At 40.4% G+C, this 21,955-nt stretch overlaps 1 protein-coding gene across 11 annotated transcripts in view; it reads right to left on the bottom strand.

Moving 5' to 3' along the window:
- Positions 1-21,955, bottom strand: part of LOC116736610 (ELKS/Rab6-interacting/CAST family member 1-like) — a 124,942-nt gene that overhangs the window by 88,260 nt on the left and 14,727 nt on the right. For 4 of the 11 annotated variants that reach the window (XR_004342626.1, XM_032589173.1, XM_032589176.1 and 1 more), the window contains exons 5-11: positions 8,949-9,205; positions 8,682-8,853; positions 5,618-5,692; positions 4,519-4,674; positions 2,754-2,846; positions 1,419-1,586; positions 1,171-1,338 (exon numbers count right to left, since the gene is read on the bottom strand). Coding sequence is in view for 9 of the 11 variants with exons in the window: in XM_032589173.1 (XP_032445064.1) it covers positions 1,171-1,338; positions 1,419-1,586; positions 2,754-2,846; positions 4,519-4,674; positions 5,618-5,692; positions 8,682-8,853; positions 8,949-9,205 (1,089 nt within the window). In the remaining 2 variants the exon portion in view is untranslated. The remainder of the gene's footprint in view (positions 1-1,170; positions 1,339-1,418; positions 1,587-2,753; positions 2,847-4,518; positions 4,675-5,617; positions 5,693-8,681; positions 8,854-8,948; positions 9,206-21,955) is intronic. The other 7 variants (XR_004342627.1, XM_032589175.1, XM_032589180.1 and 4 more) reach the window with 2 other exon arrangements.

Raw genomic sequence — 21,955 nt, 5'->3', positions numbered from 1 at the left:
GCAGAGGTCATCATTTATTAAACAAGAGGAAGTCATTAGTATGCATCGGATTTTAAACACACCATGTCTCTCTCCTCCCCCTCCCTGTCCCTGCTTTATGTCTGCCTGCTTGATTTTCCCTATTGATTAGCTGCACACAATTTCTGCTTTTCGACATATTCTTCTGCAAGGGACAGCGGGAGGGATAGACGGGAAAAAAAATGGAGAATTGGTGGAAAATGGTGAAGCTTATAAAGGAAACACAAAAATGTGAACAGGATCTGGTTGTCCGAAACTTGTCTCACCCACTGTCCTAAATAATATATGTTTTTATATTTTATATATTTGTTTATATCATTGTGAGTGACTATCAAGATTCCCACAGAGATCCTCTCACACGACTCCTTTCTGAACGGGCAAAACTCCCAAACTGTGTTCTGTCCTACACCTCCATCTAGTGGCCAACATCATGCACTGTAACTTATTTTCAGAAACAAGGTTTCTGATAGTATGAAAAAAACCTTACAAATAAAAGCTTTCAAACATTTTTTAATTTAGAAAAAAACCTATAAGTTGTCCACAAAGGCTGGCTTTCTGATGCTGTCTCACGCAGTGAGTAAAATTGTTTAAATTTAGTGAATTTAACCCACAAGTTCTTTGCTTTGAAAAACAGCATTAAAGTTGCTCCATTTCCTCCACTGTTTAGATGTCTAATCCCAAGAAAACATTAAAACACATTTATACAGTTGTAGAAAGCAGCCTAACATTAAGCTTCTGAAATGACCTCAACCTTGACTCTGCTGATGTCAAGGTTGTAATGTATGGGTTATGTTTCAAAGTCAACAATGAGAAAGGAAACCAAGGAATTTAAATGACATCTTTCGATTCTGAGAAGAAAAGTGGTCAAAGGTCCAGCCAGAATTATGGAAAAGGCTCGCTGCAAAGATTGAGTCATTTCGCTGCAAATTGCTGAGGGACTTCTAAGTAGTACTAGTTGAAATGTATAATTCTGAGAAAATCAATAGTAATTTCAAGCCTAGTCTTTAAAATGCAAGAAAGATGTATTTTGTGTTATCATTTCACCATGGAAAAAGAACAGTTAAAACAAATTCCGTAAACTTCTGACTGAAACTGTACTTTAAAACGTCAGAGTTTAAATATTAGTGGGATGCATAAGCTGAAGGTTCCCACCTTTTTCTGCAACACGTTCACTTTGCGCTCCTTGACATCCAGCATGTCTTTGAGGTCAGTGATCTCTCCCTGCTGAGTGCTTTTCTCCTCCGTCAGCTCCGACATCTGCTGGCTCTTTTTGGAGAGCAGAGACTCCTTCTCTTCCAGGCGAAGACGCAAGGCGTCCACCTGAGTGCAAAAGCAGAACAAGTGAGTGGAACTAAACACTCGGAGCAAATAATGGCGATAAGTGGGAAAAGCAGGTTTACCTCAGTCTGCAGTATGGCAGCTCTCTGTTCCTTGGCAGTGAGTGACTCCTTGAGTACGTCCACGTGTTGTTTGCTGTCAGAAAACTGATTGTTCAGAGTCTCCAGTTTGGTCCTAAGAGCCAGCAGCTCGCTGTCTTTGCGACTCAGCTCCTGTTTTGCCTGCTCCATCTGAGAAACGTGCAGGAAGAACAAAATATCTAAATGTGTGCTGGAGAAGAAAGCCTGCCTTCCTCGTTAAAACTCACTGCAAGCATTTTAGACAGATTCAGCTTTTTAATGATGCATTTGTACCATTCGTTATTTGAATGCGCTTGTTATGCAACAACCAACTTCAATGAATTTTTGAAGATTAGTTGGAGCCTTTCTGAGTATTGTTAGTTTTCTTTTATATCTACACCCAGAAACAAAGAATTTATAGATGATATTAAACTTGTCTGAATGTATATCTAATTTTGATCCTGTGCTGATTATAGAAAATCCACAATAATTCAAGTTTTTTCTATTATTTTATCAGCCAACCAAGGGAAAAACACAACTTCAATGAATTATTAGAAGACCAAAATCAAGCCGGCATTAAAACTGATGATAAGTGCAAGTAAACCAGTAGAGTAGAGAGTTCTTTCTGTGTGAGATGTGTAATAACTTGAATTATTTTACACTCGCTTTATTAAAAACTAGTGTAAAAATCTTACTGGAAGAAATAAGATCTACTTAGTGCGATGATATATAACTGAAATATGTTACTGGTACAAAAAATGTGCATTTATTGTCCTTGTTTTCCAAGTTCTCTGCTGAAAAGCAAACAAAAATTAGAAACACAAATGAGACTAAAAATGTTAGCAGTTTATGCAAAAAGGTCTGGTTTGACTCTGTTGCCCAATCTGGTTTCACAGTTCTACATTCAAAGCAACTGATCAATAATCCATTTTAAGGTAATCTAATAATAATTCCTCATATTTGAAGCTATTTTAAAATAAAAAATATAATTTCCATTTCTTTCAGCAGTTCACCCGACATGCCAATTCACACTTAAGGCATCTGAGGAGAATTGACCCAGACCTTTAAGCATGAAGCTTTTCGTTCGAGAAAACCTAATCGATTCATCGGCAAACCGATCCACTAGATCATGCAAGAAGAAAGAGGCGCAGGTTAGAGGCAGCGACCTGCAGGAGTTTGTATTTAGCAGCTAGACTATTTACCGTGCAGAAACAGAACTGAAACGCTACAAGCCCAGTAGGCTGGGATTCTACTGATAGACGCTACTTAAGCTTCAGCCTATAAGAGAGGAAGAAAGGAAGGAAAAAAGGAAAGCAGACACAGAGGTGCTTCTCTTACTGCAGTCACCTCCTGCTGAAGCTCATTGGCTCGTTGCCTTAGCTCCTCCTTCTCTGATTGGCTCTGAGTTAGCTCTTCCTTTAGCTGTTCAACCTGACAGGAGAGGAAGGGGTCAACATGGGGGGAGGCTTCTCATTATGCGGCCTGCATCATGGCCTCCAGTTTTCCTTAAACCTGTTCTTCTTCCTGACATCTCAGCAGAGGGAGACGGGGATGTGAGGAAGAGACGGGTGACCTGATCATGATGCCCAGCATGTCCGCTGGTGAGTGCGTAAATGTCATAAGCAGCAGCGGAAAAAAACACGTCGCAGTGGAAATTAAACACATTTTTTAGTAAAGGGAGACTACTGGAGAAACTGAAATATGCAGTCTGAATGTATAAAACACAGTAAATCAAATAACACTTTATTAAAAACCATGGTTTTATTAAATATAATCAGAATTCACCAATAACATTTTATGCATTATGTTAAGTTAAAGCAAACTTGTATCCCCTCATGGATGTAACAGATATAATAAAAACTGTAATTGTGATTCTGTTGAGAAAATGATTGATATAATTATATAAAAATAATTTTTATCTATATACAGTACAGACCAAAAGTTTGGACACAACTTTTAATTCAATGAGTTTCCTTTATTTTCATGACTATTGACATTGTAGATTCACACTGAAGGCATCAAAACTATGAATAACACATGTGGAAATATGCACTAAACTAAAAAGTTTAAAACAACTGAAAATACCCCTTATATTCTAGTTTCTTCAAAGTAGCAACCTTTTGCTGTGATTACTGCTTTGCACACACTCTGCATTTTCTTGATGAGCTTCAAGAGGTAGTCACCTGAAATGGTTTTCACTTCATAGGTGTGCCCTGTCAGGTTAATAAGTGGGATTTATTGCCTTATAAATAGTCATGAAAATAAAGAAAACCCATTGAATTAGAAGGTGTGTCTAAACTTTTGGTCTGTACTGTATATATATATTTTTTTTGCCTTAAGGGAGGGAAGAGAAGAGGTAAAGATCCAGAAGATTCATACCAGGTGAAGATTAAGTGTTGTGGGTAATGTGTGTGATGCTCAGTGCATTGATCACTGTGGAGGTTCCTCCATCTTTTTCCCAGTGTTAGTATTTATTTAAATGTTTTCACGCAATATATTTATAATTTCACCCTTTTTGTGCTGTTTATTGCATTAGGTTGTTTACTATTCCGGGTGCACACATTTAGTAAACACCTTATGTTTATTTGAATTATTAACTACTTTGTTTTGCTGAGTTTGAAGGGCTGGCTGAGGGGGAGGACTGGTTGAAAGGCAAACCAGGAAGTGGAACAAACCATCAGGCTGCTGGAAGCAGGGGACTCGATGTTAAAGAATCTGCCTCTCTACTAATAACATAACCGCTCAAATATTTTGGTTAGGTTGTTTAGTTTTTACAGTTGTGTTGTAGTCAAAATGTGTTGGTTTGAATTAGTTATTTATGTTTATGCATTGTTTGTCTTTGTCTCATCTCCCACCCCTCCTCGTTTGTGTAGGTCAGCCTTTGTGTATAAATTCTCCTGTGTTCATTGAGTGAGGTCAGTTTTTGGTTTGTTATCCTGAGTTAGGAATGCCTTAGTTGATTTCTTTTGGGCCCATTTTGTTATATTTTTGAGATTTGATGTTGGAAGTCTTTTTGTGAAGAATATTTGGAAAAATAAATAGAAAATATTTTTTTATATATGCCTTTGTCCTTGTGCCTTACTGGTCGGACCGTAACAATCACCTTGTTCTTCATAAACTTGGAGTGGGATCTGTAGACCTCCATCTGTTTGATCTCCTCCTCCCTCTCCTCGCTGCTCAGAGCGCCGTTGGACTTCAGCATCATCACCTCCTCCTCCAGCTCCCTCATGCCGCGCTCCATGGAGCTGATCTTTGCATCCTGACAAATTCATTCATAAACAAGTTTCTTAAAGTTTGATGAAACATGATTATGTCTGTTGTTGTTGTTAGTTCCTTTCGTTTTACCTATACCACCAGAGATTTTCTCTCAGGTGCGGTTTTGACTAGGCCTTTTGAAAAACTTTCATTTCTTTCTTGGACGTAAGTTTGGACTCACTGTCTTGCTGAAACATACAATCCATCTTCATCTTTCGCTTTTTAGCTGTTTGGGTCAAACTGACTGCTCATAATTTCATCCACCTCAATAAAAGCCACTCTCTCTTCAACTCTGCAGAAACTCCTGCAGCTTCTTCAATGATGCAGTCGACCTCATGCAGCTTCTCTGACTAGTTTTTATTGAGTATTTAAAATATTTTGGATACAAATCTATTGTTCAAATTGTCTTCAGATTTCAAGCGTAATTTTTTTTGGTGCCCTTCTCCAACAATGAGATTTTCCTGATCCTTTGTTACCACTCTGCCAACTGTGACTGAAGCCAGAGGATGCAAATAAGAAAATGCCAGGAATCCCTGCCACGACCATCATTTCTTTCAGGCTAAAGAGATTAAATATAACTGATGACAGATGTGAACTGAAGAAAACTAGAACTGAATCAAAACATGCTCCAGGAAAGTTTCATCGCGTGCAATGCAACCATGTTACTGCTGCTCTTCTTCCTTCTGAACAAATTTAGTTGTTATAAATAGTTAGAATAAATGCTAAATTAGAGGAGTTAAAATATTTGTAAGGATTAATCCAAATAATCGACTTATATCACAAAACCTGCTGTTTTATTGGGTTCTGATCATTCAAGAGCCACCAGACTAATATCAGAGCAGAGCAAGCTTTGATTTGAAGCTACACAATAAAATGAATTATAAAAGATTTTCTAATAAGGTTCTATTAACAAGATTCAGAAAGTAAAATGACATCAAGATGTTTACCTTCATTTCAATAACAGTCTGCAGGGCCTTGGTCTTCGTTGATTCTGGCGCTGCTTCATATCTCCTGTGAAGCTCCTGAGAGACACAAACGCCACGACGGTCAGCAGAGGACAAACAGTAAGACATGGTGGGATGAAAGGAAGGAAAGATAGAGGAAGCAGACGGTCGTGGGGAGGGAGAGGAGGCGAGGGCGGCTGATGGAACAGGATGACGGGAGGGCTGGATGGCTGGTGTAGGCCGTTGCACGGGAAACGGGAAAGATGGGGAGTGGTGGATGGTGGACCGGTGGGAAGGATGGGCTGAAGAAATAATGACAAAAGAAGGAGAGTGTGGAGGACAGGATGAGGATGTGGGGACAGGATTGACGGAGGGGCGTCTGGGAGGAGGCGACGGGACAGGGACGGACGGAGAAGGAGGGAGTGAGGGATGGCATGATGGAGGACAAACAGGAGAAGGCAGAAACGGGGGGGACACATGGAAAGGAGGCGGGACAGGGACGGAGGGAGAAGCCGGAGAGGACGAGGAGGCAGAGAGGAGAGGTTTCCTCCGAGCAGAAGAGCTGGATTTTATCTTCCTTGGTTTGATCCGGGCGTCCCACATAGCTCAAACAGAAAGGAAGGAGGCTGATAACACTGACACAGTTTTACAGAATGATCCGATCTGACAGCCTGAGGTGATGCTAATTTGATCAGTTCACTCAAAACTTAACCTGAACCTAAATTAATCTAAAAAAACCAATCCTTGACAGACCCAAGTAAAAACCTGAAACAAAGTCACATCATCCACGCTAGATTTCTGCTCTTAAATCTACTAAACTCAAGACATTTCTAAACACGTAGCTGCCTTCTGATAGATCCTCCTCCATCACAGCTACCTCATCAAATGAAACAGAAGTAAGGATGAGAGGTACATGGGGGAGGGCAACGGTTGATGTGAAGGCACAAGGAGAAAAGGAAAGGACAGAGAGAAGGGCCAAGCAGGGCCAGAATAAAGCAGGAAGGAGGAGATGACACAGTATGCATCACTGCTTTTCTTTGGCCTCTTACGCTTTGACAAAAGCAGCAAGCGCACAAAGCCAGGAAGTACAAAAACCTGGACATGTGAAGCAGACAGTTGGGTGACATCGCCGGAGGGGCTGGCGAACATGCACACCAAGTCAGATGTTTCTTTCAAAAGAGTCCATTGCTATTATTGTTTGTGATAAATGATATACTTTGATAAGCTCCTATCTGCTGAAGTCAGAGTGAATATGGTAATAAAACTGAGGTAGCTGTCTGAGACCATAGAAAGAAGATTGTAGCAGCTTATGAGTCTAATAAGACAAAAGAACATTAAATCTGGTATTCCCACTTGACAGAAGGTAACGTTTGAAATAATTGCAGACACGCCAAGATCTCACAGCTCAAGGAGCTTTTTCCTGAAAGCAGACTGCAGGACTTAAAAACAAGTCTCTAAAACCTCCCTGGTTATTGTTAATTTAAGACTGTAGAATCAGAGATGCACAAGTATAACTTTCACTGGATGTGTGGAGGAAACCTTAGCTTTCGAAGAAAACAATGAAGGACACTAACACTTGCAAGAATGAGTGTTGGAAAAGAAAGCAGGACTTCTGGATTAAGATTACTTGTGCAGATGAGTGTAAATCTGAATTATTTGGATATCATAACTTGTTTATACGTTAGCATAAAGGACAGAAAAAACTACACATTTTGATTGTTTTTTAATAATAGCTCATAAAGATGAATCAAAATTAAAATTGCCGACCCAAAGCTATACAAAACCTTGAGATCAGAAACCAGCATAAAACTCCAATCAGCATCTCTAATAAAAACCTCTTATTAATTTCACATAAGCCACAAACGACTCGTAGTAGTCAATGCTTTGGCTAAACCAATTTCCAAAATACAGCTTGATTTTAAATCTTTAACATTTTACTCTTGCAAGACTTCTTTACAAGAGACCTTTAATTAAGTGAACGGCAGCTCCAGTCCCAGGAGGCACTGTGCTTAAGAGCAGGAGATGTGGCAGCAGAATGCTGCAGGGACTGCTTTATTAATTAGTCAAGTGAAAAGAGTCCCGTAGGGAGGGAGCGCCAGCAGTACATCAGGAAATTAGCAAGACAAATTCTCAACAGGAAGTATCTTTGAAAGATTGCATAATGCCATTGCAGTTCCTCATGAGATTGTTTCCTGTAGTTCTCTAAAACACCAGGAGAAATGCAGATGAAGAAACAGGAAATATTTGCAGAATGCTCAAACACGAAGAAACAACAGTAAGAGCAGGTTGACATATTTATCTTTTGTTGATACAAACTCCTAATTAATGTGTTTAACTTTGACCGTATTGTAATTATCAATGTGTGAATGTGTGATTGAGTGGGAATGACTGATTTTATTGTAAAGTGTCTTTGAGTACAATAATAATGTAAGTCTAACATCATTTTATTTCATTTCATATTCTGAAATGTTTTCAGATCATGTCCTGTTGAAAACACCAACTTTAACATAAGAGTTTATTTACTGTGGTGGTGGCAGCATCATTCTGTGTCAAGTCTGGAAAGTTAAAAGCTTTTTCCATTTTACAGATATTCACTATACTTTGTGTCGTGCCCACATGTGAAAAAGTTAAAGTTGTTTAAACGGTTTTCCAAAGCCCTGTATGTACATTTTACTGGTTTTAAAGCACAAAGCAGCAAATAAAAACATTACATTAAAAATATTTTATATCTATATAAGTGCTTAACATAGCTGAAATATTTCATGACGCATCACTGGTATTCTTTGTTGTTCATTTCACATTTGTGAACACTAGGGGGAGCTGTTGTATGACAAATCCTAAATGTACCGGATAAAATAAATTGGGAGAGAATTTAAGAAAGAGTGAATAAGAAAAGGCTGGAAAAAGACTGAAATAATCTTTCAGGATAAGATGTGTCTACATGATTGTTTGTAATGTTGCTTAAATATTGCACATTGTTACCAAAGGTAAATGCCATGGAGATCACACACACCATGGAGATCACACACACCATGGAGATCACACACACCATGGAGATCACACACACCTCTCTGAGCTGAAGCATCTCCTTGTCTTTTTGCTCCAGCAGCCCCTCCAGCTGGTGGATGGTCATCTCTGCGTCAGCGAGTCGCCTCGTTCGCTCGTGGTCCTCCTCTGTCGCCCGCGACGACAGACCTTTACTCTGCAACATCTCCAGCAACTTCTTTATTGACTCATCCCTATCAGACAAAGAAGGGCACATAAGTCATGCAGAAGCCGAAGCATTTTCAGCCAGAAGACATTACGCAACAGTTGCGAGTCCCTCCGCTGCTACCTGGCGGTCAAAGTGTGTTTCTGCGTGTCTATCCTCAGCTCCATCTCCTCCACAGTCTTCCTCAGGAGGAAGAGCTCCTTGGCCTGCCGCTCGAACTCGCTGTGGAGACGAAGGAAGTTCTCCTCGGTCATCTCCTGAGGGGGAATGGGCTGGGCGCCAAGTCGCCCGGACTCCGAGTAATCGGATTGGAAGAGCTGATTGAGATCGCGCTGGATCCTGAGCTCATCTTGTAAGGCCTGGATGGTGCATTGAAGATGCTGGCAGGACAGAGACATAATCAGTTAATAACCAGGAGCATGCAGGGAGGCTAAATGGGATGATTATTAGAGTGCAGTAAGAAACCTTTGCAGAATAAAGCAGGTTCAGGCTCACTACAGTTAAAACCGACAGACGCTGTGTGGCATCTGCCGTAATAATGAATCCTTCATCTCGACACAAAGCATGTTCTGTTGGCACTGCTTTCTCTGAGGTGTTCTGGCCGCATCCCAGAACACGTTGTGGGGATTATATTTCCCTGGTGACCTGCGAGCTCCTGGGGATCACAAGGTTGAGCCGAGGTAAGCTGCAGAGCAAAAGAACATTTGCCCGGCTGCAGTCATCCTATTGTCTACTCTGCTGAGGATAAATAGGAGCCACCGGAGCTGAAACGACGGCCGCCGGAGTTACGTTTCATCTTGTTTTGTTTGTTGATGTCTCTGTGGACAGGCACACACACTACAGATCCACTGGGAAATATTCAGGGGGAAATATGCAAAGAAAATCCAACAAAATGTTATTTTGATAGACATGGAAAATTCTGTTATTTAAATATTCTTCACAGCCTCTATTGCACTGGGTATGCAGAGTTTTATTTGCACACTACCCATGATGCAGTCTAAAAAAAAAACAATTTTTTGGTACTTCAGCCTTAATTTAAAAGATCAAATACAATTAGTTTAAATCCGGTGGTTGTGCATTTTTGGCTAAAATCATTATGCATAAATAAAAAGTTAAGTTCTTCACAATATACACATTTCAATAACGGTACATTTGCAATATACTGTGCAGCCCTTGTTGTTAATTTTACAGTGTAGATAGAGTACACCGCTTCACTTCAACTTCGCATCTAAATGATCTTCCTACATTTAATTATGCCCAAAACACACTGGAGCTGTTGTTTTCTGTACAGCGGGGCAGTAGTACTGCTACAAGCTGCTATAACTAGAACATCCCAGAGACAATAATGAAAAGTATCTACAACTCCAGCTTTATTAAATTAACATTATACTTCTTATTTGACAGCACAATCCCTTCAGAACTACTGGAATGAGACGAAGAAGCACGGACATTTATTTGGTTGCAATTTGCAATATCAAAGCCAGATGTCACTATTCTATATATTTATAGCTTTAATTGTCTTACTCCAATATGTGCAGGGCTGTTTATTGATTTGGAAGTCGTATATATTAAAAAGAAAACTATCCCCAATCCTTATCAGCATGAATCACTGCAGGATGAACCTGGAAACCACAAAGCCTCACATTTAGAGGTGTGGAACAACAACAAGCTGCAGGCTGACTGATTTGTGCTTTAAACCCTCTTACAATCTTGGATCAAAACGAATCTTAAGCAACATCTCAGATACCGACAGAGACTGACAGAGACAGCATATGTCTGTCGTCTTTGCAGATGTGTTACTAAAGCGCGCTGACATGTGCATATTCACAGTTAGAACGGCTAAAGAAGATTTGACACAACATGGGCTGAGTCAGTGTCAGTTAAAGCTGGAAGTGATGTCATGGTAATGTCTACTTAAATGTGCCACATGTGACCTGAACAGCAGCCAGGTCATCACCTTAGGAGCCATGGTGAAAACCAACACAATAAAACAAGAAGCTGGGAAAACCACGATGGTAAAGATGGCATCACGTTTCTGCAGTAACGGCTGATCTGCATCGAAGAGAAGAAAGAGATGAAAGGAAGAAAATGGTGTGTGAAGATAAAAATGCAAAACAACCTCTAGATATGAAGAGAAAGAAAAGGTAAAGTCAAAGGACCAGATAGGGATCACATAAACACCAAAAGCTTGAATAAACAGAATCATTTCAAGGTCTTTATTACTCCAAATTTCTCCAGTTTATATTCCCTGACAGCCAGGACAGAATCATCCCTGCTCTCTCCCCATCCAGTTGCTTTATTTCCACATTCCTACTGACACCAAATAAAAGGCAATTTCCTGGCTGTAGTATCCCTCCGTGTGAATGTGGGTTAGGTTGCTGACTCATACAGTAGAGCAAACTCTAATAGGTTGATGGCTGACATTTCTGGGACTTCCCTGAAGACCGAGAGGCAGGGGAGAGAATAAAAAGACTCCTTTTCTCTTCGCTTTTGTTTCTGATCTAATCCCACCGTCTTCCCAGCAGCAACACATCCTGCATGGCGTATCATAACGTTGGTCCAATTCAGCTGTCAAATATCCTTCAACATATTGAAATTGAGCTCAAATAACACAGGTGGGTGACATTAAAACATGACGACTGATGAGCAATTTAAACAAATAATGATCATTGATTATTTTTTAATTAACAAAAATTTAAAAACGTGCACCTATAGTTCACGATCATGAGTGTTTGATTGTTCACAAGACGCCATGTGACGCGTCATCTGCACCGGCAAGCGAAAATTTGCCAAGCTCCGCAACAAACATGTGGATGATCAGGTCAAATGAGGCAAAGTTAGACTTTTTCACCTAAAAAAAACTAGACAGTGCATCTTAAAAGCACTGTAGTCGGCATTATTTGCAAACATAAAAAGGTTTGTGATAACCTGAACCTTCTACCAATCAACCCAAGTGGAGTAAAACCCAGTGGTCACCACCACTTATTTTCACACCAAGTGTTTGTTTCAGAAACACATTTAAACACAAACATGGAGAAAAAAAGCCACAAAAATAAAACATGTAAATCAAGCGGACTTCAGCAAGAAATCCAGCAGATGCAGTAAGATGACTGGCACACAACTTCAAAAGGCAACATGGGAAGAATTCAGAAAGAGAGCGAGAGAGAACGAACATATCCATGCAGCTGGAATCCAAAGCTGAAAAAAGGCCAGACCACAAGAAAGAGAGAAAGATGCAGAGAGAGAGAAGGAAAAAAATATTGTAAGGAGGAAAAGAAAATATCCCAACCAGAGTCGGAGGAAAGAACAAAGTGAGAGAAAAAAGAGAGAAAACTGTTTAGCTGTGTTTACCAAAAACAGAAGGAAGGGAGAAGGTGATAGGACGAAGGTCTTCTCAGTTTCCACTGAGTCGTCAACTTTGACCCTGGCAGAGTTCGCCCAACACTGATATGCAAACATAACCACACACATATGAGCTGGAAAGACTTATTAAAAACACAAACGAGGGCGTGCCGTGGTGGCGTAGGGGTTAGCGCGACCCGTATTTGGAGGCCTTCAGTCCTCGACGCGGCCGTCACGGGTTCAACTCCCGGACCCGACGACATTTGCCGCATGTCTTCCCCCCTCTCCTTCCCCGTTTCCTGTCAGCCTACTGTCATATAAGGGACACTAGAGCCCACAAAAGACCCCCTGGAGGGGTAAAAAAAACAAAAAAAAAAACACAAACGAGTCACATTCTCTCAAATAAACCAATACAGGTAAATACAGGTAAACTGACACCCACATTTATGAGAAAACCTGCACGCCATTTCTGCTTTAACTGCTTCACTGCCGTTTCATCCGCTGTTAGATTCTGTGTAAGGCTTTGACTTGATCAGATGAGACAAGATAACAATCAATCCAATTAAACATTGATGCCAATTAAATCTTCTCCAACAGTCCTCATATGTGTACATTAGAAACATCCTGCAGGACGTCGGCCGCAAACGCAGGGCATGCTGCTGTGATGCTAATTCAGAGACGAGAGACGATGCATTTCTGCAAACAGACGAGTACAGCAGACTGAAACGATTGTGGATTGCCTGAGCAGTAGGCTCTTCATATTTTAATGATGTAAAACACTGTCAGCAGAAGCTATAATGACCCTTTAACATGCATTTTGAACATGAATTCATCGGTGACCTTACCCCCCCCCACCCTTGGCATCAACATCCAAACAGGCAAAAAGCTTCAAGCTCTCTACATTCCTATAAACAAACTGTACAGACTGCAGTAAAGAGAGACGGCAAACCTCTGGTAGCTCCCATCAACTCTTGCTTTCACTTGTATGTGTATAAAGAAAAAAAATAGCAACATCCAGACGGGTCCAACTACCCACATGATTGAAATCAGCTTAGAATATATTTTCTGTGAACCTCTTGTCGCTTTTTCCAGAAGGTTTCGAAAGTTGTTATAAGTCACTAAATGTGTAATTGGAAGAATCTGATGTTAGGAATCAGCATGACCCGGCCTGACCCGCCCTCAGCCCCCACTTCAAGACTCCTCCTCACAGGTGTTGTGCCCACATGGAGGGGGCTTCCTGCTGCTTTCTCAGGGGGAGCCGGGTCGACCACCAGGCGCTCGCCAGCGAGAGACATTATGGTGGAGATTGTTTCCCAGAGTGTCCCAGTAAGAGCAGATTGCATAGTAGATCCAGCAACCTCTGGAAGGACTACACAGGAGGAGCGTAAACTAGAATATAATCCAAAAAATGAATTTATTTCAGTAATTTAATTTTAAAAAGTGAGATATATAAATCAACAAAGTAAACTGAGTGATATGTTTCTAGGCTTTACTTAACTAGTGTTAATAATGATGGCTTGCAGCAAATGGAAATCCCAAACTGAGTTTCTAAAAAAAAAAAAAAAAACTAGAATACAACAAACTACATTATTCAGGAAGCCGGCCGTTCAGAGTGTTACATTCACACATTTCATTGTAAAATCGAGTTGAAGGAAAAAATGTGGTTAAGGGATAACTGCAATCTTGACAGTATCATAAAAACAACCTGTCCAAATGTTCAGGGGATATTCACAAGGCGTGGACTGCGGCGCCATCAATGTCGATGAACCGATGGCCACTGCCATCCATGACACCTCAGCAGAACCAAAGGCTGACCGCCTCCGTGCCACACCGCATCAACGCAGTAATTCATGCGAAAAGGTGGCCGGACCAATGAAGGCGTGCATGTACTGTAACTGTACTATACAAATACATTACTTTCAGTAGGCCTACTTCTCAATTTGATATATTTTAATGTTCTAAGTTTTTGACAAGCAAAATGTTGGGCTTTTATTATCTTTAACTCATGTTACAGCTTTAAAGAGAAGTTTTTAGGAGAAAGGAAACTATATAAGAAAACTTTCTTTTCCTTTTTCCCCGACAGGATTGAACTCCTGCATGAGGCAGAAAGACTAAGGAGTGGAGAGGTGGTGAACTGCACTATTGTTAAACAACACCTACACAAATATGAGTGTAACAGAGAAAAACATCTCCAACACAAGATTCACATTTACAGAAGTGAGAAGCAAACAAGAAAGATGATTTTGTTTCCATCTTTGAAGAAAACCTTTTACTGTCTGGAAGAAGCTGAAAAAAATCCTCTTAATGACCTCTTAAAAAGTCATTAACAGACATCTTACTGTCAGTAAGAAAAATATCACTTTCAGCAATATAATAGGGCAACTTACATTAGAAACAGCAGTAAAGTAATAAACATTGACAATCGTCGACCCAGCGGGGAAGAGCCCGGTATGCGCTGGGAGATTCCTACTACAGGTAAGCTAATGACAGCTCATGAGAACTCCACATACCCCGTTTTGACAAAATTCAAACTACTCTTTCAGGGTAAAGTGGTGGACAATTTCAAGTTAGAGCTACTGGCACAAAAGATTTTACTCCTGAAGACAAAAAGTCAACTTATGCAAATATAAAAAGACAAACGCATCATCTGCACACAAAAAGCATCTTTTTTATTTTGTAAATTATAAGAAAAATATGATGCACACCAAATAATCCAGTTTAAGCAATGCTGTTTTACCTCTATACATTCAGCAAATCAGGAGTAACATGTCCTTTCATGCAATCATTATATGTAATAGAAAATTTGCAAATCAAAATGCACAATCACTAGAACTTGATTTAGAATTAGAAGGAGATGAGAGAGGACAGGACAAGAGAAAATCAGCTTGTGAATATAGTGACAATTTTTCCATCCTTCCCTCTGGCCACTGCTCATCTGTCGTCCAAAATTAAGCATCCCTGCTTTATTACTCCTCCATCTGATCCCTCGCTTATTCCGCTCTCGCAGGGTGAGTCATGCTTCCCCCCCGTTTTCGCAAACAAGACACGCTGTGACAGGAAAACACATGTACACACATTTAGACGGACACAAACACACACGCCAAGCACACGCTGAAGCCCACACGCGGAGACACGCATGTGATGTTGGAAGCAGTGGTCATGCTGTCTGTGTTTGTGTGTGTGTGCGTGCGGGGGTGTGTGTGTGTGTGTGAAAGTAATGACCGTGAGGAGTTTGAAAGCATCGCCCACTCAGGCATTAGACAAGAGGAAGATTAACACACTTTTCTCTTTCTCTGAGGATAAAGGTGGAGGATGAAGAGCATAATGAGGAGGAGGAAATAGATTTTGAAACAGATGAGTGCCTATTTCTAGAGGAACAAGAGAAAGTTAAAGAGAGAATGCATACACAAGTATGGAAGGAGAATGGAAAATAAAAATACAAAAAATGTTCTAATTGTAACGATCATTTCAAATGTTCGTCCTGCTCTGCTAAAGAAATCACCTAGGCATAGCTATCATCTCCCTTAACTTTGAGGGAGAACAAGTTATATTTTGATAAAACTTGTGAAAAGGTGGTGGTGGCAGCATCATGCTGTGGGGTTGCTGTTCTTGACGTGGATCTGGGTTTACACTTAGATGGATGGACTTATGATCAGTTCAGAATAACTCCCTAGTTTGGACCTAAAGCTGCAGATGTGTGCAAGAAACACGTCTGAACATTGTGGGAAACCATGAAACGGTTGGGTGAAAACAAAGGTAAACTTTTCAGCCACAAAGGACTGGCCTGGGTTATTTGGAAAGCTGTTTTTGTAAGATTTTAAGCGTTAGCTCGAAAGCTGAAGCTGAAGAGGGATTTAATTTTTTCAGCAATAGGATGACCTCGGCAGAGGAAAATTGAAGTTTTGGAGTGGCTCACAATGAGAAAAAAAATATTTTGAGAATAGACTATGGGCAAAAGCAACCTCGCAAGAGAAGAGTGTAAAAATTGCCAAATGAAGATACGGCATGCTAATTGTCCACTGCAGTCTAAGGAGACAAAGATGGAGGTTTTTCAGTATTTTTCGGCCAACTAAGTCAGAATGGATAGAGAGAATCCGCACAGAACAATTTATGAGTGTTGCCAAAGATTTCCAAATAAATTTAGGACCGGACTTTGACCAGGTTATTGCACCTCTTTCATTTCTTAAATATTTTTCCAAGTTTGTTCTGTTTGCGTAACAGCAAAGATTTCAGAAGCAGGGAGAGCAGCAGTGGAAGGAAAGTGGGAGTGGCTGCACTGTATTCTGTGCACTCCCTGAAAACTTCTCCCAGACTTGCTCCTTATAAGGGAAGACAGAGACACACTACTGTGGAAGGAGAAAGTGGATGGAGTGAAAGCAAAACAAATCACAAACTCACAGCCTTGTGTAAAATAAACCGAGCCTCTCTTTCCTTTCAGTTTCACATCGGTCTTGTCTCCCGTTTTTTTTGCAGATAAATGAACACAGAGAGGGTTGATTCCCCGTTTGAGTTAAAGTTTTATAAGCCTCCCCTCCTCTCTCAGTGAAATTTTCACCACACATATCCTTCGTCATGTTTCTAATCCATACTTCCTCCCTCCTCTCCGTCCATCTGCCTTTTTCTCCCCTGTATTTATTTTAGCCCCTCTTCCTCTCTCTCTCTCACCTATCTCTTCATCCTGGCTGAGCAAACACACAGGTTTAAGGGCCATCTGTTACTGATGAGCATTCATAGGTGGAAAAACACACGGAACATACTTCTAAATCTCAGGCAGGCAGCAAAGCACAAGGACAACAGCAGTAAATACATCGCTTTCTTGTTGTTTCTTAGGTCTAAAATCATAAAGAGAACAGGAGAGGAATGAGTCACAGGTCCTCGAGCGGAGCAGAAGGAGCACGAAGAGATGGAGAAAGGATTGTTTCTGTGCTCGAAAACACCACTTTTAAACATTTCTGCTGAGCCGGCTTGCCGTTTCCTTCAGGGCCGCTCAGTGTAATATTCACCCTGACAAACAAAATCACACTCAGATATTTTTTTTTTCTTTCCTCCTCTGAACATCAGCTTCCTTACTGCTTGCTGTGCAGAAGCCAAGATTAGATGAAAGTTTCAGACCACCAATTTTGTCTGCAATAACAGCTTTTCCTGACATTCTGTTGCTGCAAAAATATCAGAATGAAAAAAATAAAACATGACAGATTTGTGCTAATAAATATGTTTGCACAACATATTTGAGTATGTAAATATAGTAAGTACATACTCATACATGTTCACCTCTAGCTAGGAGAAGTCTCTGCAGAAGAAAAATCAGGGTATAAATCAACCTCAAACACACAAAAAATAATTTAATTGAACTGAAAAGGGGGGGAAAAAAACACTTATTTAGAATCGCAACCAAACTGTGAGCTCAGAGATTAAAATGCATCATCATGCTTTTCTTTATCCGTGTCAAATTCTGGTGGATTTCATGGCATCTCAAATCACTAGAGAAGAAAAGCATACCACCTGATAGTAACCAATGTAAAGCAGTAAACACGTTTAATTTAATAAACAATATTCATCATTCTCAGTGTAATTTAATTCTAACCAAGAAAAGACAAATGCTGTGAAATGACTCACTAAAATATGTATATAAACTTAAGATCTAACATATCCACCGTAGAGACGTAGACTACATCTACAGCTACGAGAAAAAGCTTGTAAAATGTCAGTGCATCTCTTTCTGTAAAGTGCATGCTCATCTTTTTTTCCCACACATCCTATCAATCAATGTTTTCCACTAAAACACTCAAGTACAGGTCTCTATCTTCCACAAAAAGTGATCTTTTACTCTAAATATAACATCTTAGTCCTTATTGTGATTTATTTCCTATTTGGCATCCTCGTTTTCCCCTCACGCTAACCAACACCTTCAACTCTTTTTATCCACTTTCTTCCCTCCTTTCACATCAGCTTCCATCAATCTGGCCGATCTCGACGTTTCATCGGCTTCCTCAGCTCGGTTTGTTCTCATCAACTGTTTCTTTCTTGCCTCCCTCCTCCTGGAGCTCACTTTCTGTCTTCATCCATCCTTCTGTCTCCTGATTTACTCTCTCGTCCTTTTCATACATTTTACACACCTTTACATTTCGCTCCGTCTTCCTGATCCATTATTCACCAGCAGCCACACCTCCCTATCTCCCTCCCTTTCTTCTGCGACTATGGCGGTGTACAGATTGCTGGGCAAAGCGTTTCTAAGAGCCAGCTGGCACCCAAACTCTTGCTGGGACCATTTTTTCTGCACGGTGAAAAGAAACTTAACACGGGAAGCTTTTGGCAACATAAATTTCCTTTAGATTTGAGTTCCATGGAGACGACCTGAGAGCAAAGTAATGAAATAAGAACTGCAAGATGCACAAATGGGATTCTGGCATAATAACATTAAGTGATTTGAAGTGATTATAAGCCGTCACTCAGGGAGCAAAAAAAGCTGATACGAAGTGTTGTGAATCATTCTGGCAGCTGTTTTCACTTTAATGTGTTTCAGCGAAACAAGCAAATAACCAGTTTCACTTCTAATAATTCAAACCCAGACGCCACACTAAGATGTTATACATGTGCAAGGTTACATCATTGCTATTCAATTTTAGAATGAAATACTTACGTATCTAAGTAAGTTATTTAACTGTAGTAGCAGTTTGCAGTTACTCAAAGCTAATCGTTAATTGTTCTTAACATTCTTTATATAAGATTCACACTTGCAGAGCACTTTAAACTTACTGGTAACCTTGGAAACGATAAAACGTCCTCATCTCTTTGTTCTGCAGCTGTCTGCACACCATTTCTGTAGGATTTTATTCTTTATGGTCATGAAAGAGGATGTTTTTGAATCAGCTAAACCATTTCTGTGTAGATTTGACCTTTTGGTTTGGATCATGAAAGATCCAGTGACAATAAATTTCCAGTTATTTTGGGCAACAGGATTTAAAATGACCTGCTATTTCAAATAGTGCATGATGTCACACACTAAAACAGACCCACAGCATTACAGATCCTCCACTGTACTTAACAGTGACCAGTTGGGTGGATGGACTGATGCTCTGATTTCTGTTTCTCTCTCTCTCTCGCCGTCCTTCCAGCACAGGAAAAGACAGACGACAGGACGAGGCAGAAGGGTGTAGGAGAATCTCCTTTTGTCTGTCTCATCTCCGTCCATCTCATCCGGTCTCTCACCTGGAGGTAAAGGCTGCCCAGGTGTAACAGGTGCTGTGCTCAACTGTCTGTTAGAGTGAAACTCACACCAACATGCAGTAACACACTGCTGCTTTGCTTTTCCTACAGATAAAACTGAACCTCTAGAGCTAATAAATGTGTACTTTCTAATCCATGAACAACTGAACTTGCAAACATGTAGCAAACTACATCAATAAGACTTGTGTGTTGCGACGAAGGTTAAAGTTTCCTCCATCTGTGAACAGACACACATGAACACACTTCTATTTCCCACCAGCACTCTATTCAGTTAAATTATTCCCAGGAGTCAACACAATGCAGCAGAATCGTACTGCTTCAAAACACAAACACAGAACTTTTTACATCAAACCACAAACAATTTTCTTCAATTTCCACAAAAACACAAAACATTTCAGAAATATAAAAACACAGTAATACTGTACTCAGAAACGTTTCTGGTTTGACCGAGGTATTCATACCAGTTTTTGTCATTTTTTTTCTATATATACACACAATGTATTTTTTTTTATTTCATGACAAAGTGCAAGGTATAAGCACGTTTATATAAGAGTTAAGTGAGTCTGCACCCTTTGGCACACTGAAGCCCATTGGTCTTGACCCTTTGCATACAAATCCATCTGTGGAAACATGCAAGTTCACACACGCCCCCCCCCCCCCCCACACGCACACACTAGCTGGTAAAAAAAAATTGTTTCCACTTATAATCAGCTGGTAAAGAACGTTCACTTTGGCTCTGAACACAGGCCTTTCTCCTCCCTCCGAATCTCTCGCGCACATTCACACTCGCGCCGCCTCTGACGTCAGCGCGCCTCGTTCGCAGTGCAGTAGATGATAGATTGCATCTCGCACTCGCAGAAACGGACGGACAGAGTGGTTATTGTTCAAGCTGCTGTGATTTAGTGCCGGGACGAACTTGCACCAAGGAAGGAGCACGATGCACTCGCACAAAGAAGTCAAAACTTGATTTATGGGGAGAGTGAGGAGTCAAATGAAAGCAGTGATGCTTTTCCTACTGCTGCTTGACTTGTAATTGTGGCGGAGTATCTATCTGGTTAGAGGGAAGGAGCACAAGAGACAAAACTGCAGGCCAATGAGAGTGAAGGAAAAGGGGAAAATATGCACATTCCACACATTCCTTCAAGTTCTCCATTCTCTCCCACTTTTTTCCTCCTTTCTGCTCAAAACATTGTTCTTACCTTCTGCGATCAGAGAGGTGGAACGAATCGAGTCAACACATTCAGACACACACACGCTCTGGACAGACTGTAGAAAGTAAAGCAAGGCCGAAGGAGATAAATGAGACTGACCACACCGAAAAGAAGAGACACCAGCGGACTGAAAGCTTCATATGGTGGGACGGCCGCATGTCCGATGTTTTATAATAAATTCTGGAGTGAACCGGCTCCACGGGTCCAGATGGAGAGTGGGGAGTGTGTGTTGGTTGTGACAGAGAAGGAATCTGGTAGTGGGAGTGAAATGACAGTAGAACAAAGATCGGTTGGGAAAAAAAAGAGAGACCGAAAGTTTTGTGACGATGAGTAGAAGGTGCAACGAGGAAAAGTTTACTGAATGTTGATAAAATAAAGAAGAGGGATGGTTTTTAAGATAAAATGTCTCATTACAGTTTTTCTGGACTAAATTCAGATCATTGTTTTCTCACTATGTGAGAGGTGCTTCTGTTTCCTCATTGTTGCTGTGCTGTCAGTCAGCTGTGTATGATATTCTCTCAGCAGCTGCTGTTTTTATAGATCTTTCAGTTTGTTTCAACAGATATGTTGGGGCACAATTGCTGGTGAGCTCCTCTTTGATTCTAATTAGTAACCTGTGACTTACTACTATGATGGTAGCAGAGTAAAGTAAATCTCCAAAATTCACTGTTAGAGAACTGCAGGAAAGAGCGACATCTTGGAGTCATCAAATTTCCGTAACAACCACTACAACCTTCAACAGAAAAGCACAAAATCATTCACAACCCTGGAAGAATATTCTTAATCGACCAAGATGTTCGGTTCTGATAGGAAATTAGCTCAAAAAAATAATAATAGTGAAACAAGGTAAAAGCAGAATTAATTAGATTTTTTTTTACATTTTATTAAAATTTAAGTCAAGACTTCTCAACGGAAACATCTTTTGGGGGATTTACACCAATCCGTTCTCTCAATTTTAACTGGTGTGCGTGTTTGTTTTAGGGAACAAACACTCCTTTTTGGTACGAGTACATGTAAAAGCTCCTCATAATCATAGGTAGGTATGGTGGAAGATCTGGTACGATCCCACAGGCCCTGGAAAAGTTGAAAAAGTGTCTGAACTCTTTGAGATACCAGTAAGGTTGAAATTAGGTCGTCACTGGACCATCTCAAAGGATAATGATGAAAAACTAAGGCGAGATAAACACAGGAATGGTTCTTCTGGAACATAGTCAGTCTTCTTCTATGGATATTTTTGTCCAAAGACCCAAATCCTAAAAGAAACTTGTGGGGCAAGCTGAAGATCAAAGTGTTTTCAGCATGTGAAATGTTGTAAGAGGAGTAGATGCTGACAAAAAGGTAGTTGCACAG

This window comes from Xiphophorus hellerii, chromosome 17 (genome assembly GCF_003331165.1).
Source record: "Xiphophorus hellerii strain 12219 chromosome 17, Xiphophorus_hellerii-4.1, whole genome shotgun sequence".
In the NCBI taxonomy this organism is placed as follows: Eukaryota; Metazoa; Chordata; class Actinopteri; order Cyprinodontiformes; family Poeciliidae; genus Xiphophorus; species Xiphophorus hellerii.
The sequence above is the reverse complement of the archived record's forward strand: the minus strand, read 5'-3'. Positions and strand labels throughout refer to the sequence as shown.